This window comes from Pristiophorus japonicus, chromosome 1 (genome assembly GCF_044704955.1).
Source record: "Pristiophorus japonicus isolate sPriJap1 chromosome 1, sPriJap1.hap1, whole genome shotgun sequence".
Taxonomy (NCBI): domain Eukaryota; kingdom Metazoa; phylum Chordata; class Chondrichthyes; family Pristiophoridae; genus Pristiophorus; species Pristiophorus japonicus.
In genome coordinates this window covers 170,159,108-170,177,182 of record NC_091977.1, presented here as the reverse complement: position 1 = coordinate 170,177,182, position 18,075 = coordinate 170,159,108, and the positions used below count along the sequence as shown (strand labels likewise).

The 18,075-nt window shown below is 45.6% G+C and overlaps 1 protein-coding gene across 5 annotated transcripts in view; it reads right to left on the bottom strand.

Annotated features, from left to right (window-relative positions):
• Window positions 1-18,075, bottom strand: part of mctp1a (multiple C2 domains, transmembrane 1a) — a 979,537-nt gene that overhangs the window by 296,512 nt on the left and 664,950 nt on the right. For 4 of the 5 annotated variants that reach the window (XM_070884895.1, XM_070884861.1, XM_070884876.1 and 1 more), the window contains one exon: window positions 8,630-8,749. In XM_070884895.1, the coding sequence (XP_070740996.1) occupies window positions 8,630-8,749 (120 nt within the window). The remainder of the gene's footprint in view (window positions 1-8,629; window positions 8,750-18,075) is intronic. The other variant, XM_070884869.1, reaches the window with a different exon arrangement.

Genomic DNA, 18,075 nt, shown 5'->3' with positions numbered 1-18,075 from the left:
GTGAAGAGAAAAAGATTAGTGAAATCTAATGTAGGTCCCTTGCAGTCAGAATCAGGTGAATTCATAATGGGGAAAAAGGAAATGGCAGACCAATTGAACAAATACTTTGGTTCTGTCTTCACTAAGGAAGACACGAATAACCTCCCGAAAATACTAGGGGACCGAGGGTCTAGCGAGAAGGGGGAACTGAGGGAAATCCTTATTAGTCAGGAAATGGTGTTAGGGAAACTAAAGGGACTAAAGGCCGATAAATCCCTGGGGGCCTAATAGTCTGCATCCTAGAGTACTTAAGGAAGTGGCCCTAGAAAGAGTAGATGCATTGATGGTCATTTTCCAACATTCCATGGACTCTGGTTCAGTTCCTGTGGATTGGAGGGTAGCTAATGTAATACCACTTTTTAAAAAAGGAGGGAGAGAGAAAACAGGGAATTATAGACCGGTTAGCCTGACATCAGTAGTGGGGAAAATGCTGGAATCAATTATTAAAGGTGTAATAGCAGCGCATTTGGAAAACGGTGACAGGATCGGTCCAAGTCAGCATGGATTTATGAAAGTGAAATCATGCTTGACAAATCCTCTAGAATGTTTTGAGGATGCAACTAGTAGAGTGAACAAGGGAGAACCAGTGGATGTGGTGTATTTGGACTTTCAAAAAGCTTTTGACAAGGTCCCACACAAGAGATTGGTGTGCAAAATTAAGGCACATGGTATTGGGGGTAACCTATTGATGTGGATAGAGAACTGGTTGACAGACAGGAAGCAAAGAGTAGGAATAAACTGGTCTATTTCAGAATGGCAGGCAGTGACTAGTGGGGTGCCGCAGGGTTCAGTGCTGGGACCCCAGCTATTTACAATATACATTAATGATTTAGATGAAGGAATTGAATGTAATATCTCCAAGTTTGCAGATAACACTAAACTGGGTGGCAGTGCAAGCTGCAAGGACAATGCTAGGAGGCTGCAGGGGGACAGGTTAGGTGAATAGGCAAATGCATGGCAGATGCAGTATAAAGTGGATAAGTGTGTGGTTATCCACTTTGGTGGCAAAAACAGGAAGGCAGATTATTATCTGAATGGTGAGAGATTAGTAAAAGGGGAGGTGCAATGAGACCTGGGTGTCATGGTACATCAGTCATTAAAGATAGACATGCAGGTACAGCAGGTGTGTGCAGCCCAAGTATAATAGACCAGCCATTTTGTATATTAGTCACTTTGGGCCTTAATAAGGCAGAGCCAAGGTCATACCTCTTGGAGTTAAACAGTACTCAGTCTAACAGTTATTGTATACACAACAGGGTCGGGAGCGGGACGCAGTGCAACGCACTTGGCCATGTAGCGCTGCTGCGTAGGAAGGGCACTCCCCTTCATTAAAGGGTAGGGCCCAAGCTGCAGGTAAGAACCGGGCCTCCATGGACCACCGGGGATCGGGAGTGCCGTGCCATTAGCCGTAGGTTGTTATACAGACTGAAGTGTGTTACAATTTGGTATTACATGGGTTCAGATGGATCAAAAGCCAAGCATATGTGATTTATCAACATCACCTGAAGCCTGAGATTGATTCTTTTTTTACCAGAATCTTGTATTCTCATATCTTTACACAGAACTTATATTTTTATTTATCAAGACATGTAAATAAAGAATTTTGTATCACTTGTCATGTTGAACTGGTTCAATGTGCTTCACACAATTAAGTTGATTCTAAAATCAGTTTCATACAGATTTTCTTTTCAGCTTGATGTCACACATTTCAAGTGTATTGCAGAGCTCTGTTTTACAGAATTAATTGTCGTTGGACGGTTTACTCACTCATTATTGATCCTATTTTATACTGTATCTTTAATATAACAAGCCCTGTGTGTACTGTTTATCTGGAGTTGTTCCACTATATTGTGCTGTTGCTGGAAGAGCTTCACAGTCCAGCATACATGAAAGCCTGTGTCCATGTGCACAAATTGAATCAATGTAGCAGCAAGATCCATAGGGTTGAATGTCGCCCACCAGAATGATTTAACCCTGGGAGTTTACAGTGGAGACTCGATTCATTTTCGCAGGTCTGGATGGCATAAACTATCCAATGTGTTCCCATTCATTGGTCTAACTGGAGCCAGTTGATAAACTGACCAAAGCTAATGCATTATTCTGCTTCATATCCAAGATATCTTACACCAAGCCACTACTCAAATAAACTGTACAGGAACCAGTACTAAAGGAAAAAGCAACTTATCTCAAAGTTGGATGTGTCCCTTAAATAGCGGTAGTGGGGGGTAAGTCATGCAGCTGAACACATGTTCAGCCGTGCGTACTTAGGCGAGGGCATACACTGGAGTGGCGACATCCAAAATAGCAAATGCCTCATCTGCATTCTTCCGCCACACACAGGCAACGGCTGCGCTACCAACAAGCGTAAATTGGTGTCTGTCATGGCCCACGCCAAAAATCGGCGCAATGGATGTGGTCGCCATTTTTTTTGTCAAAACTGGCCTTAAATTCCTTCGCTAAGATGCCGAATTGCGCAGCCTTTATTGGAAGTCTGGTTAAATAAAGCCCTAAAAAAGATTAGTAACATTTTAGGTTTTATAAACATGAGCATAGAGTACAAGTGCAAAGAGATAATGATAAATTTGTACAAGGCCAGGGCTAAACTGCAGTTACAGTATTGCATGCAGTTTTTGCATTCCATTATAAAAGCAGCATTAAAGCTAAAGAGACCATACAGTGTAGATTCACCAGGAGAATACCAGGGACTAGAAACTATGATAATGAGGAGAATATTGTGACAATGGGGTGATTTCCACTAAAGCAGAGAAGGCTGAGGTGAGATATAACAAAGGCTTTTAAAAAGACTTTGCACCTTCGAATGAAAAGGGTGAGCATTGATCATGGACTGTTGGTATTTTTTGGCTTTTTAAAATATGCTTGTGTGTTCGTAAGAAAGGAAAACTCTCAGTTCCTAATGCACATGAGTATCACACATTCTTACCTTGCTAAAATTATATTTTACGCCATAAGTTTACAAAGTACTGTTTCAGTACTTCTCTCCATGACCGAGCTCAGTGCAGAACTAAGCCAAACAAACTAGAAGAGTCCAAGTTTGATTCCTACGTCCGTGCCGAGTTAGTTGATCCCAGTCAGGGTGGTGGTAAGTGTTGTGTATGCATGCCTGTTTACTGTGTGATGTCTGTAACACTGTTATGCAACACTGAATGTACCCTTACACTGTGCACACCTTACCCGTACACCAGGGGGTGCTCACAGCTTGTTGTCCCCACTCGGGAGCTACAAGTAAAGGACCCTGCCTTGTGGAGTCATTACTAAAGGTGCCTACATACACAACAACTGGCAACGAGAATACGAGGTCATGAAACACATGCTCAGCATGTTGAATCTCAGCATCTTTCAGCAATTTACCGATGGGGAAGATTGGGACGCTTTTGTAGAAAGATTGGGACACTTAAGGAGACTGGCTGCACCGTGCGACTTTGCCGACCATGTAAATGAAGTACTAAGGGACTCGAAACCGATGAGAGCAGTGCACCGCATGGATACTTCTAAGGGCAGAAACCCTGCTCCGAGTCCCGCAACCCTGAGTCTGCCACATGGGGCAAACTGGATGGCCCCGTGCTGGCGCTGTTGAGGAAACCACAGGGCCTACCAGTGCCGCTACAAAGACTATGCATTTAAAGAGAAAAGGTACCTTCAAAGAATGTGCAGAAAAAGCTGTACTCACCGCGTCTCTGATGAGTTGGCTGATCACTGGGGCTCCGACACAGATGAAGGTGAAGTTGCTCAACCCCTGGGAGAAGAGTATGGAACTCATACCTGTTCCACCGAAAGTTCTCCGTGGGCGATGCAAGTAGATGTCGACGGGGTCCCAGTTTCTATGGAGGGCGACACAGGGACGAGCCAGTCTGCGATGAGCCAAGCGACCTTTGAAGAGCTTTGGATGAATCCCGCCAATCGACCACAATGGCATCCTGTCCAAGCGAAGCTGCTCCCAGACCTCCAGGCTCCGGCAATCGCCCTCGAACATGGATCCTTCGCTGCATCCGGAGGTTTCACTGTCCAGCCCGACGGCACTGCGACGACTCCACAGCACCACAGCGAAATCTCCAGGACCAAGGATCAAAACTTCACTTTCTGGGCCGAGGCAGCACTCCAAGAGGTGAACATCGGCGGAAGAAATGGATTCCCGAAATCCAGGGTCGAACCTGTGAAAGAAAAGAACACCACAGCCTACCTGCAGGAGAGCCAGAAGATGGCTGCAGCACCACGAGGATCAGAACCTAAAATCAAAATGGCCACGGCCATACCACGAGGGGCAGCGTTGGAAGAGCATCACGTGACAGCGAGCGGCCAATCGGATTTGAAGGCTCCCTTAAAGGAGACCGGTAGCCAAAGAAATTTAAAGGGGAAGTTTCAACTATTTGAGTACAAGGACTTTAATATTAAAGGGTGCAAATATGAAAATGTATGCAATGAAACCATGAATTGTGATGCTGGTTTAATTAATGTGACTGATGAGCTGAATACAGGTGTCAATAAGGTTAAGAACAAGTTTATTATGCTTAACAATAATGATAGAGAATGTGAAATGCCTAATGCAACCATATCTGTTGAAACCAGGACACCCAAAAGTGATGCAAATGATAGAATGTATAATGTAGGCTCGACTATGTGTGATCAGAGCCAAGGTGTCATGTATACCGGTAGGACACTGCCAAAGGACAATGGAATCCTCCTGTGGGAGATCCCCAGGTCCAGCAGGCTACCTGACCATGTAGCCTGGACCTTTGGAACGAATATGATGCCCCTTGCACACACTCAGTGGGAGCAGACCCACGACAGGGACAGTGGTCAATGGGCAGTCCAGCCACCACCAATGGCAACCTGCATCAGACCAGCCCTACAGCCCCTGGCCACCAAGGCCAACACAGGAGCATGAGGCCAATACCCTCCAGCTTTCCTGGCAAACCCTAGGATAACCTGACCCTCATCCCAATTTGTGGACAAGGAGCCCACCCAGTCTTGTGGCCCTGCCCACCACCCCACAACTACCCACATCACAGAGTATACACACCACCCACTGCTGCTGTGGCTACTCCACCCCACCGAGGGATCCCACTTGGTTTGTGTGTGAGGGAGACCAGCCTCAAGCACAGGGGTCACACCTGGCAACCACACAACCCTCACCACAACCTCCCATTTCCCACCACTGATCACCTCACCTGGTCATGACAATAAGGATATGAAAAATGCTTAGGGGGAAATGTTGTTGTGTATGCATGCTTGTTTATTGTGTGATGTCTGTAACACTGTTATGCAAAACTGAATGTACCCTTATACTGTACACACCTTACTCGTACACCAGAGGGTGCTGCTGCTGGAGACCTAAGGGTTACCTGCACACTGCAAGTAACCCAGTATAAAAAGGAGCTCACAGCTTGTTGTCCTCACTCGGGAGCTGCAAATAAAGCACTGCAGGTCTACACAGTTTAAGTATCATACCCTGCTTCTTGGAGTCATTACTAAAGGTGCCTACATACATGACAGTAAGTGGCTACATTGTGGCAACAAGGCTACGGGAGCGGATGGAATCCCTGCTGAGGCACTGAAGTATGGCGGAGAGGCAGTACTGGCACGAATACATGACCTCATCTCTCTCATTCGGAGGGAGGAGAGCATGCTGGGAGATCTCAGAGATGCAGTGATCGAGACCATCTTTAAAAAAGGGGACAAGTCCAACTGCAGCAACTACAGTGGAATCTCCCTGCTATCAGCCACTGGGAAAGTTGCCGCTAGAGCCCTCCTCAACTGTCTTCTCTCCGTGGCCGAGGAGCTCCTCCCGGAGTCGCAGTGCGGATTTCGTCCCCTACGGGGCACAACAGACATGATTTTTGCAGCGCGACAACTGCAGGAAAAATGCAGGGAACAGCGCCAGCCCTTATACATGGCCTTCTTCGACCTTACAAAGGCCTTTGATACTGTCAACCGTGAGGGTCTATGGAGCGTCCTCCTCCATTTCGGATGCCCCCAAAAGTTCGTCACCATCCTCCACTTGCTCCACGACGACATGCAGGCCGTGATCCTTACCAACGGATGCATTACAGACCCAATCCACGTCCGGACCGGGGTCAAACAGTGATGCATCATTTCCCCAACCCTCTTCTCAATCTTCCTCGCCGCCATGTTCCACCTCACAGTCAACAAGCTCCCCGCTGAAGTGGAACTAAACTACAGAACCAGTGGGAACCTGTTCAACCTGCGCCATCTCCAGGCCAGGTCCAAGACCACTCTAACCTCTGTTGTCGAGCTACAGTACGCGGACGACGCCTGCATCTGCGCACATACAGAAGCTGAACTCCAGGACATAGTCGACGTATTTACTGAGGCGTATGAAAGCATGGGCCTTACGCTAAACATCCGTAAGACAAAGGTCTTCCACGAGCCTGTCCTTGCCACACAGCACTGCCCCCAGTCATCAAGATCCACGGCACGGCCCTGGACAACGTGGACCATTTCCCATACCTCTTATCAACAAGAGCAGACATTGACGACAAGTTTCAACACCGCATCCAGCCTTCGGCCACCTGAGGAAAAGAGTGTTTGAAGACCAGGCCCTCAAAACTGCCACCAAGCTCATGGTCTACAGGGCTGTAGTAATACCCCCCAATCTGTATCGCTCAGAGACATGAACCATGTACAGTAGACACCTCAAGTCGCTGGAGAAATACCACCAACGATGCCTCCGCAAGATCCTACAAATCCCCTGGGAGGACAGACACACCAACATTAGCGTCCGTGACCAGGCCAACATCCCCAGCATTGAAGCACTGACCACACTTGATCAGCTCCGCTGGGCAGGCAACATCGTTCGCATGCCACACAAGAGACTCCCAAAGCAAGCGTTCTACTCGGAACTCCTTCATGGCAAACGAACCAAAGATAGGCAGAGGAAATGTTTCAAGGACACCCTCAAAGCCTCCCTGATAAAGTGCAACATCCCCACTGACACCTGGGAGTCCCTGGCCAAAGACCGCTTTAAGTGAAGAAAGTGCATCCGGGAGGGCGCTGAGCACCTCGAGTCTCATCGCCGAGAGCATGCAGAAATCAAGCGCAGGCAGTGGAAAGAGCGTGCAGCAAACCAGTCCCACCCTCCCTTACCCTCAATGACTGTCTGTCCCACCTGTGACAGGGACTGTGGTTCTCGTATTGGACTGTTCAGCCACCTAAGGACTCATTTTAAGAGTGGAAGCAAGTCCTCGATTCCGAGGGACTGCCTATGACGATGAAGTGGCTACATTTGACCTCATCACCCCTTGGTTCATGAGAGAAAATTCAGGCAAGTGTTCCCGGGCCTGATCGGTATCGAGTGACCCCTGCTGGAAAGTGTGCATGTATAGACACTGGGTGAGGATAGAATTGGGCTGGTCAAAGTAGCATGCCAACACTCTTTAGACTTTTGAAAAATATCCATTTGATCAAGTAGATTATACAAGTCAACATCTGAAATAATGGTCCCGATGTTAACCACCTCCCCTACCACCCACCCTACCCTATACCACCTCCCCACCCTCCTCATCCCCCACTGCCTGGTAGGGGGCAATTAAAATGAGGGCAATGAATTACCCTCCTCTGATCTCTCTGCTTTCCCACCGTGCCCGATTTTAACCCACTCTTTTGAACAGGACACCCCACAGTAATATGCAGACATGATCAGGAGTGGATTTGCAATTTTATTTCGAGGCCTGATCAGGGGAGCAGTGACGGCATCCCCATCAGGCCAAACATTCCGGATGGTTGGTCGTGGATCAAAAGAGGCCCAGGCAGGCAAGTTTTAAAATGTTATTTTAGAATTCCTTGTCAGTATGGAGCAGTAACGAGTGCTCTTCTGGGTCTCACAAGGGAGCCTGTGAATTCCTTTGCCCCGGGCAGGCCTCTTCCCCCAATCACATCCAGAGCTCCCCTTCCCATTTTCACTTACCTGATTGCTGGGGACCGTCCTATTGGTCATCAGCTGTGGCTTCTTGCTTTCGAATCAATGCTCCCGCCCACCGACCAGGTAGTAGATCTGGTCAGGTTCGTGTAGAAGTCAGAGAAAATTTATGGAAATGAGGCGCGGCTGTTAAAATCGGCTGGACTTCGCTCTCTCAGTTATGTCCGAGTGCGCTGCTCACTTCAGGGCTCATGCACACTGTGGCGTGCGCCACCCCTCCCGCCCCCATTACAACTGAGAACAACCAGCCTTCATGGGAGTAAAAATGACTTACTGAATTTAAGATATTTCCTGCTAGGTAAGAGATTGGTCTATGGATGACAAAACACTTTAAACTAAAAGTATTCCCTCACTCTTTCCCTTTTCAAACAACATCCATGATTTTTACCCTTATGTAAACTCATTCTTGGACCACACGGTGAAGATTATTTCTTCATATACTTACTACAATATCGAAGTGTTCCTAAGTAAGCCTAATATAAATACATTAATTTACTGCATTTAATTTGTAAGTGTTGTTAAACCCTTTTCTGTACAAGTCAGACTGTGTTTTAATCAGTGAGCATGACCATGCATTTCATTGAGTGCATTAAGATCCAGCAATGTGGCTGTGTTAATCCTACCTATTATACGTACCAGGAAGGCAGTGAGACTCCTCTGTGGTGATTCCCATTCAAAGCAGCTGTTAATGAAGCGGCCAGCGTTTACGAGTACCATGATGCATCGCCGCACACGATAGTAGTTTTTCTGGAGGAGCTGGAAAAAGCAACAGACCAATAAAAGTGAGAGCTAGTATTTCTTACCCAGCATTTGACACAAAGAAGCAAATAACAAAAGTAAGATAAAGTGGGTTATCTTCAAATTGGTGGAGAGAAATTGGTTTTAGTAGTTTTTGCTATGTCTTGAATAAAGCAATGTGACTGAGTACTATAGACGTGAGTAAGTGTGACCTTAGTCTCTTTATTCTAACTCTAGAGCATGGGAGGCCTGCTTATATACAGTGCTCCCAAGGGATGCTGGGATCCCTTGGGACTCCAACAGATATGCCCTCTGGTGGTGGTAGAATGCTGGTTACATAGGGTTGCATACATAACATCACTCCCTCCCAAAGTCAATAGTACACTTATTTACAGGGTGAGACGATCTGGGGCTTTCCGCTTCCTAGTCGATCGTCTTGGTACAAATGCAAGTGCAGGTGAGTTGGTTGGTTCTTCGCTGGGCTGCTGCACAGCTGGCTTTGCTGGGCTGCTGGGGATGATGAGTTCAGCTTCATGGTCAACTGTGATGTCGGTTGCTACTTGTGTGTGTGTCGGAGGGTTGAAGTTGGTGGTGTCCTCTTCAGGTTGCTCGTGGCTGTCTGTGAATTGCAGTTTGGTTTAGTCTAAATGCTTTCTGCAAGTCAGTCCATTTGCGAGTTTGATCTGAAACACCCTACTCCCTTCTTTGGCTATGACAGTGCCAGCAAGCCATTTGGGACCATGTCCATAGTTGAGTACAAATACAAGGTCACTGACTTCAATATCGTGTGACAAATTTGCGCGATCATGGTACATGCTTTGTTAATGCCGCCTGCCCTCGATGTGATCATGGAGATCAGGGTGGACAAGAGAGAGCCTTGTTTTGAGCGCCGTTTTCATGAGCAGCTCGGCTGGGGAAACCCCGGTGAGCGAGTGGGGTCTGGTGTGGTAGCTGAGCAGGACTCGGGACAGTTGGGTCTACGGGGAGCCTTCCGACACGCGTTTCAAGCTTTGCTTAATGGTTTGGACTGCCCGTTCTGCCTGGCCGTTGGATGCGGGCTTGAACGGGGCAGATGTGACGTGCTTGATCCCGTTGCGGGTCATGAATTCCTTGAATTCTGCACTGGTGAAGCACGGCCCATTGTCGCTGACAAGGACATCAGGAAGGCCGTGCGTGGCAAACATGGCTCATAAGTTTTCGAAGGTGGCAGTGGATGTGCTTACAGACATTATTACACACTTAATCCATTTTGAATAAGCATCCACAACAACTAAGAACATTTTGCCTAGAAACGGGCCAATGAAGTCAAAATGGATCCTAGACCACGGTTGGAGGGCCATGACCACAAACTTAGCGGTGCCTCCTTGGGTGCATTGCTCAGTTGAGAGCAAGTGTTGCATTGGCGCACACATGACTCCAAATCCGAGTCAATGCCGGGCCACCACACATGGGCTCTGGCTATAGCTTTCATCATTGCTATGCCTAGGTGGGTACTGTGTAGGTCGCGAATGAATGTTTCCCTGCCTTTCTTGGGCAAAACTACGTGATTACCCCACAAAAGAAAGTCCGCCTGTGTGGTCATTTCGTCTTTACCCCGCTGTAACGGCTTGATCTCTTCATGCATCCCCACTGGGACGCTGGACCAGCTCCCATGGAGGACACAGTTTTTTTACATGGGACAGTAAAGGATCCTGGCTGGTCCAGGTCCTGATCTGGTGGGTTGGCTACCATTGCCCGGTGGTGGGCAATGGTAGCCGACTGAAGGCGTCAGCACAGTTCTCTGTGCCTGGTCTGTGGCGAATTACATAGTTGTATGCAGACAGCTTGAGAGCCCATCTTTGGATGCGAGCAGAGGCATTGATATTGATACCTTTCTCTCTGAGAATAGCGATATGAGCGGCTTATGGTCAGTTTCTAACTCGAACTTAAGCCCAAACAGATACTGATGCATTTTTTTTACCCCGTAAACGCATGCTGTAGGCCCTTTCGGCCTTGGACAAGTTCCTGGACGCATAAGCGACCAGTTGCAATGTTCCCGATTCGTTTGCTTGTTGTAACACACAACCGACCCCGTACGAAGACGCATCACAAGCTAGCACTAAACGTTTACAAGGATCATACAGAACAAGCAGTTTGTTGGACCATAACAAATTTCAGGCTTTCTCAAAAGCAGTCTCTTGTGATTTCCCCCATACCAAGTCATCTCCCTTGCGTAGCAACACACGTAGAGGTTCTAGCAAGGTGCTTACCCGGGTAGGAAATTACCAAAATAATTGAGGAGTCCGAGGAACGACCGCAGCTCCGTCACGTTCTGTGCTCTCGGCGCATTCTTGATGGCCTCCGTCTTGGCGTCAGTGGGTCTGATGCCGTCTGCCGTGATTCTTCTCCCTAAGAACTCGACCTCTGGTGCCAGGAAAACACACTTCGAACATTTTAACCTGAGTTCCACACGATCTAGCCGACTTAGAACCTCTTCTAGGTTCTGCAAGTGTTCGACCTGTGATCAATATGTTGTCCTGGAAAACCACGGTGCGCGGAACCGACTTCAACAGACTCTCCATGTTCCTTTGAAAAATAGCCGCGGCCGATTGAATCCCAAACGGGCATCTATTGTAGATGAACAGACCTGTGGTGATGCCGGTGAGGCCTTTAGAAGATTCCGCCAGCTCCTGCGTCATGTAGGCCGAGGTCAGGTCCAACTTGGTGAACATCTTTCCTCCTGCCAGGGTGGCAAATAGGTCGTCTGCCTTGGGTAGCAGCTACTGGTCCTGCAATGAAAAACGATTAATCGTTACTTTATAGTCCCCACAAATTCTGACCGTGCCATCGCCCTTGAGAACCGGAACAATTGGACTGGCCCACTCATTGAACTCCACCAGCGCGATGATGCCCTCTCATTGCAGCCTGTCCAGCTCGATCTCCACTTTCTCTCGCATCATGTATGGCACCGTCCGTGCCTTGTGGTGGATGGGTCGTGTACCGGGAATCAAGTGGATCTGCACCTTTGCTCCCGAGAAACTTCCGATGCCTGGTTCAAACAATGACGGAAACTTGCTCAGAACCTGGGCACATGAGGCATCGTCGATGGACAAAAGCACTCGGATGTCGTCCCATTTCCAGTGGATTTTTCCCAGCCAGCTTGTGCCAAACAGTGTGGGGCCATCTCCTGGTACAATCCATAGTGGGAGTTCGTGCACTGCTCCATCATAGGAGTCGTTTACTGCTGCGCTACCAAATACAGGGATCAGCACTTTAATTCTCAGCTTGGTATGAATAGGTTTCAGCTTGAGCCTGTGTGCCTTGTTGCTCCACAGCCTGCCGAAGGCCTTTATGCTTATGATGGACTGACTCGTGTCCAATTCCATGGATACTGGAATTTCGTTCAGTTCAAATTTTAACATGATCGGTGGACATTCCGTGGTGAAGGTGTATACCCCGTACACTTCTGCCTCCTCGGTTTGAGTCTCTAGTTCAGTTTGATCCGCCATGGATCGGTCTTCCTCTGCAACATGGTGGTTTGCAAGGTTTGCAGCTCGTCTGCACATTCACTGGAGGTATCCCATTGTTCCACAGCCTTTGCACGCATAGTGTTTGAAGCGGCATTGATGGGCTCGATGATCACCTCCGCTGCGCCAACAATGTGTTAATTGCCTCGCATTAACGCTTGATGGCGGACTCTGAGTCATCTGTTGTCATTCAGCTGCAGGCGTATACGTTCTGGCATATGCTTCCTGCCTGAAAACAAAGTTCTTTTGTGTACAGTACTTGCCAAAACATCTTTATGCTGCAAAATTTGTTTGGTGTTATTGCTGGTGGACATAAATGCCCGGGGTATCGTTATGGCTTTGCTTAGGTTTGGTGTTTCAACAGTCAATAGTTTGCGAAGGATAACCTCATGGCCAATGCCAAGCACAAAAAAGTCTTTTAGCATTTGCTCCAGGAATCCATCAAATTTGTAATGTCCTGCAAGGCGCCTTAGTTCGGCAACGTAGCTCGCCACTTCCTGGCCTTCAGACCGTTGACACATGTAAAATCGATACCTTGCCATCAGAACACTCTCCTTAGGATTTAGGTGCTCCCGGACCAGCGTACACAGTTCTTCATATGATTTGGTTGTTGGTTTCACTAGAGCAAGAAGATTCTTCATGAGGCCTTAGGTTGTTGCCCCGCAGACGATGAGGAGTATCGCCCTTCGTTTGGCAACGTTCACACTCCCTTCCAGCTCGTTGGCCACGAAGTATTGGCTGAGTCTCTCCACGAAGGCCTCCCAATCGTTCCCTTCTGAGAATTTCTCCAGGGTACCAACAGTTCTCTGCATTCTCTGCATGGTTCGTTATCTTGTCGCCAGTTGTTATGTCTTGAATAAAGCAATGTGACTGAGTACTGTCGACGTAAGTGTGACCTTAGTGTCTTTATTCTAACTCCAGAGTACTGGTACAGCAAGGGAGGCCTGCTTATATACAGTGCTCCCAAGTGATCCTGGGATCCCTTGGGACTCCAACAGGTACACCCTTTGATGGTGGTAGAATGCTGGTTACATAGGGTTGCATACATAACAGTTTTGAACACTCTTGAAGGAAAAATTCCAACCAACCATCATGACAATACAAAATCCTGCTGGCATACAATAAGGGAATCCATTCATGAAATGGAACCAATAAGATGTACCACAATCTGAAAATTCTTTACAGATACAGGTGGAAATTTTATCAGTAACTGCAATAAAAAAAATGAGGGGAGAAATGTCTAAAACACTGAGGGATGCAAAGTCTAAAGGGGGCCTGCATATTCTGGCAGAGGGGGCAGCCAAAATGGCAGAAAAGGGCAACTGACTGGCTTTGGACAGACCCAAATTGTGAAGCCCCAAGGCAACCCACCAGCACTCAGGTAAGCCATGGTCGGGGGCGGGGGAGGGCAGCAGCGTCGAGGTTGTTTCACGAGTGGCTATGAGGAGGAAAGTCCAGGGCAGCAGAAGCCCAGACTTTCCTTATGGGACCCATAGGAGCCCTCCTGCTACTCATGCCTCCACTCAGGAAAGGTTTTGCCTTATCTTAGAGGACCTTCTTTTCTTCCCAGCTAAATTTTACTCAACAAGGCGCCTACAGCAGGCTCAGTAGGCCATCGAAATACCATCTGGGTCCTAATGATATCATAGGACCACGATTTGCATGCATCATTGAGGCTGGTATCTGATTTAATGTGGGAACATTAGCTGCTTGCCAGGATGGGTTAAAATGTCCCCCCCACCCTTCCCGCATGACTTTTTCTTATATTCCAAACACAAAAAAAGTTAAAGGTGAAAGACAAAGGTGGGGAATTTCCTTGAAGCGACTCCCGCTCTGCCACCATAGTTTCACCGGAAGTGTGGGGAAAACCCCATTTACGCAGCAGAGTGGGAGTCGCTCCAAGGAAATTGCTGGCCAAAATGTTGTATAAGAGGGAGAAGAAAGAAAAACAAGAAGGGTCAGACTAGAAAGAATGAGGTGGGGAAAAAAGTTTAGATATGTATTGATCAAGGAATTGCTTTAAAGATGAATTCATAAATCAAGGAATTCCTAATCTAAGCAAAAACATTCTTTAGGTCAGTGTTCAGACAGGGATAGTCTATAAAGGCCATTCCAAATTAGTCAGATATCTTCCAATTTTGACTACTTTGGATGAAGTTGGACATTAACAATCAAATTTTCAAAATTCCCTCTGACTTTCATTCAAACCATGTAAACTGATTCCAGATTTGAATATGAGTAATATGCTGTGAATAAAGACAGGATGAAATAAAATAATTCTGTTAGAGCCTAAAAATAAATAATTAATATACAGAGTAATTAGGAAATTGCTTGGTGTTTACAAATCTAGGCCATAAAATATTCTGACACAATCAATGCTACATAAATTCAATCATTATAGGAGAAAAAACACTCAATGCCTAATATCAATGTCATAATTTTTAAATATGGCAACATTCTGGAAGTTGGTGATACATTTGGGGAATGGGCCAAGCCTAAAAACTGTTGTGCTTTGATCCCTCTCCATCTAATTGTTTATCTTTCACTTAGGCACAGGTAGTCAGTGTCACTTAAAAGATAGTACATGGATTAGGAAATAATATGTAGAAAGAAGTGATTGCCAGCAGACTAAAAAATCTCAATAGCCCATGTTGATATAGTACTATTGGCTTATGATATACTTTCATTTAAAGACACAAACAATAGATCTTAAATTAAGGACACGTACTGTACACTTCCAATTTAGATGTCATGGTTATTGGCAGCGTAAGATGTGCATAATGAGCTGCATAACAATCAGGGAAAAAAGTCACTAATTGCTTCACATATTCCGAATGAAAGTTAACATGTCTTCTTGTATATACAAGGTCACGGTGTTATCAGACAAGAAACATCTAAAATAAAATGTGACACTGCTCACTGACATAATTCAAAATATACAATTAGCTTAATCCCTGGAGGCTAAATTTTATGAAGTATAAGGGGCTTCAATGTAATAGAAACTTGATCAAAACATATTGGTACAAATTTGTCCTTAAGCCATACTGGACAATCTAATTCCAAATCTATTTCCCTCCTGATATAGCATAAATACAACTGGTCAAAGTACTATTTTTGAATGTATTTTTTAATAACCCCAATGTTCTCTTCTCTCTTGAAACTACTGATGGGTACTGGGGTATGGTGTCACAGCTGCTAGAAGCCCCCTGACACCAAGAAGATATTTTTATGAACCTGGCACTGACAGAGAATGTTGCTAAAATAAAAACAGAAAATATTGGAAATATGCAAGTCAGACAGCATCTGTGGAGAGAGAAACAGAGTTAATGTTTCATGTCAATGACCTTTCGTCAGAACTGGTTATCGATCTGAAACGTTAACTCTGTTTCTCTCTCCACAGATGCTGCCTGACCTGCTGAGTATTTCAAACATTTTCTGTTTTTATTTCAAATTTCCAGCATCCGCAGTGTTTTGCTTTTGTATCAGAGAATGTAGCTGCTTATTTGACTGCATATGGAGGGTGAGGGGATAACAACAGTGAACTTCTTGCTGTTTTCATCCGTTTTCAGCAGCTTCAGTGGAGCAGGACCAGTGGCTTAAATTTACCTCCCTAAGTGGAAGCTGAACTGCAGTTTATTTTAATAGAAATAAATTAAAGGATTGCCCCAAAGGCTCAAAGGGTAAATGTGTTTGGCCTTTGGTACTGGGCATAATCTTTTAAAACTCTCAAATGGCAAATGTGTCACTTAATCTGTATAAATGTTGGGAAGTTTGTTAATCCAGCTATGAATTGCACAAATGCACCAGAGAAGCACTTGTTTCAAGTGTCCAGATGCCGCAAGTTTTGTGGACTTTGCATTGGTGAACTGAGGATACATATCTGGTGGAAGCGGATGGGTCTGAGCAGAGGGGGAGTTGGGTGTTGAAGTACATCACAAAGATGGTTAATGCAGTGTCACTGACTAGAAGCTCGAAGGACCTGGACGGTAGTGAGAAGAAAAGTACATGAATTAAGGAAAAGCATAAAGGTACTGCAAGAATATTGATGTCAAATAACAGCATGGGACATATATGAACATTGTGAAATGTGGTAAATATTAAAGATATGTAATATCTAAATCCATACTGACATACAGAAATGTTAACAAGAATATAGACAGTAAGGAGATGGGACAGCAGCAAGGTTATGCAAATTACATTATTCACGCCATGATATGAGAGAGAATGTACTGCAGAAAGTAATTTTCATGGTCTAAATCCCCAAGGCAGATCTGGCATACAATTGAAGAGCACAGAGTGAAATAAGTGGTGGACCCCTAACCATAAGCCACTGACTGCATGTGAAGAAAATGAGAATTTTGTAATCAGAAAAACAGGTTAATATTGTGTGTGTTCTGATGAAAGAATTCTGATGAAAGTTATACACCCAAAATGTTAGGCAAATGAAGGGTACGCATCTGAAATGTTAACCTGATGAAAGGTAGACACCTGAAATGTTAAATATCCGAAATGTTAACTCAACAAAGAGTATACACCTGAAACATTAACTCTAGAATGTTAGCTTATCTTTTCTCTTTACAGAGGGTGCTGACCTGCTCAGCATATCCAGCATTTTCTGTTTTTATTTCAGATTTTCAGCATTTGTAATTTTTTCCTTTTTTATTTGAATTGAATTTGTTAATTTTCATTACTTCTTGCAGGCAGTCATTTTTTCTGCACAAAAAAAAGTCAGCTGTTCAAAAGGTAAACAACATGGCTGACTCCCCAGTTGTCCACTGTGGGACCCTGTGGCATTAAAGTTAAGGGCAGTGCTGATCTTCATTGCCACTGAAAGTGCACGTCACACAGTTGACTGTCTCTGCAGGTCTTCCTGCTCATACTTGAGTCAGTTTCCCTAGATCAAGCTTAACTTATGCACTGTTCCACCACCATATGCATATTGGTGATTCTGCTGTGGTATAGCCACCACGTGGGATAGTAACCACATTAAGCATCGTATGTCCTTTATGATCCCAGGCCCCTCTCTCTTCCCCTTCCACTGTGACATACCCATCTTATGGCAAATAATTCCATACTTTCTGTCCAAATATCATGTACATTATTCAATCTGTCACTGATGTGGCAATAATTTGAAAGGTTCTCATTTGTTAAGCTTACTCCTGCCAGGTCAAACACTGAGTAAAATAGTCCAGCCCTTCAGTAAAGCGAGAGCAAAAGGCAGTATTCTTGTTTAGTTTTGCATCAGCCAAAGATTTTCTGCTGGGACTGTGCCAAGAGTACTCCAAGGTACAAAACTCATTATTCTATGGACCCGAAATTGGTCAATGCGTAAGGTCCGCCCATTTCTCAGCGGTATGCCGGAGGTGCGTCGTTTCAAACCGCCGGCATACCGCCGAGACCGAAGAGGACAAAATTGGTTGATTTTTTTTTCGGTGTTATGTAGGCGGTATGTCAGCAATCTGCAGCGGGCAGTATGTAACCTAGTAGTCGATCCAGATCGACTTTCTCTTCGATGGACGGAGCGGCACTGAACTGCGCATGCACGATTTTTTTCCCCCCATTGTTTTCACAGAAGCGTTTTACCCATGATTTCGGGGGTCAGGGGTCACCTGCACATGTGCAGTGAGTTGAAGAGGAGGGAGCGAGAGTGAAAAGGAGCAGTAAGCTAGTAGACGGTCAGTTGCTTTAAAAACACATTGCAGAGTTAAAAAATATTCATAACTAATAATTCTACAGTTTGAAGAATAAGAAAACATATTTTACAAAACAAAAATCATAACAACAGAAATATTATGGAAATGTTAAAAATAAAATCCAAGCGCAGGAACATTGAGAAGG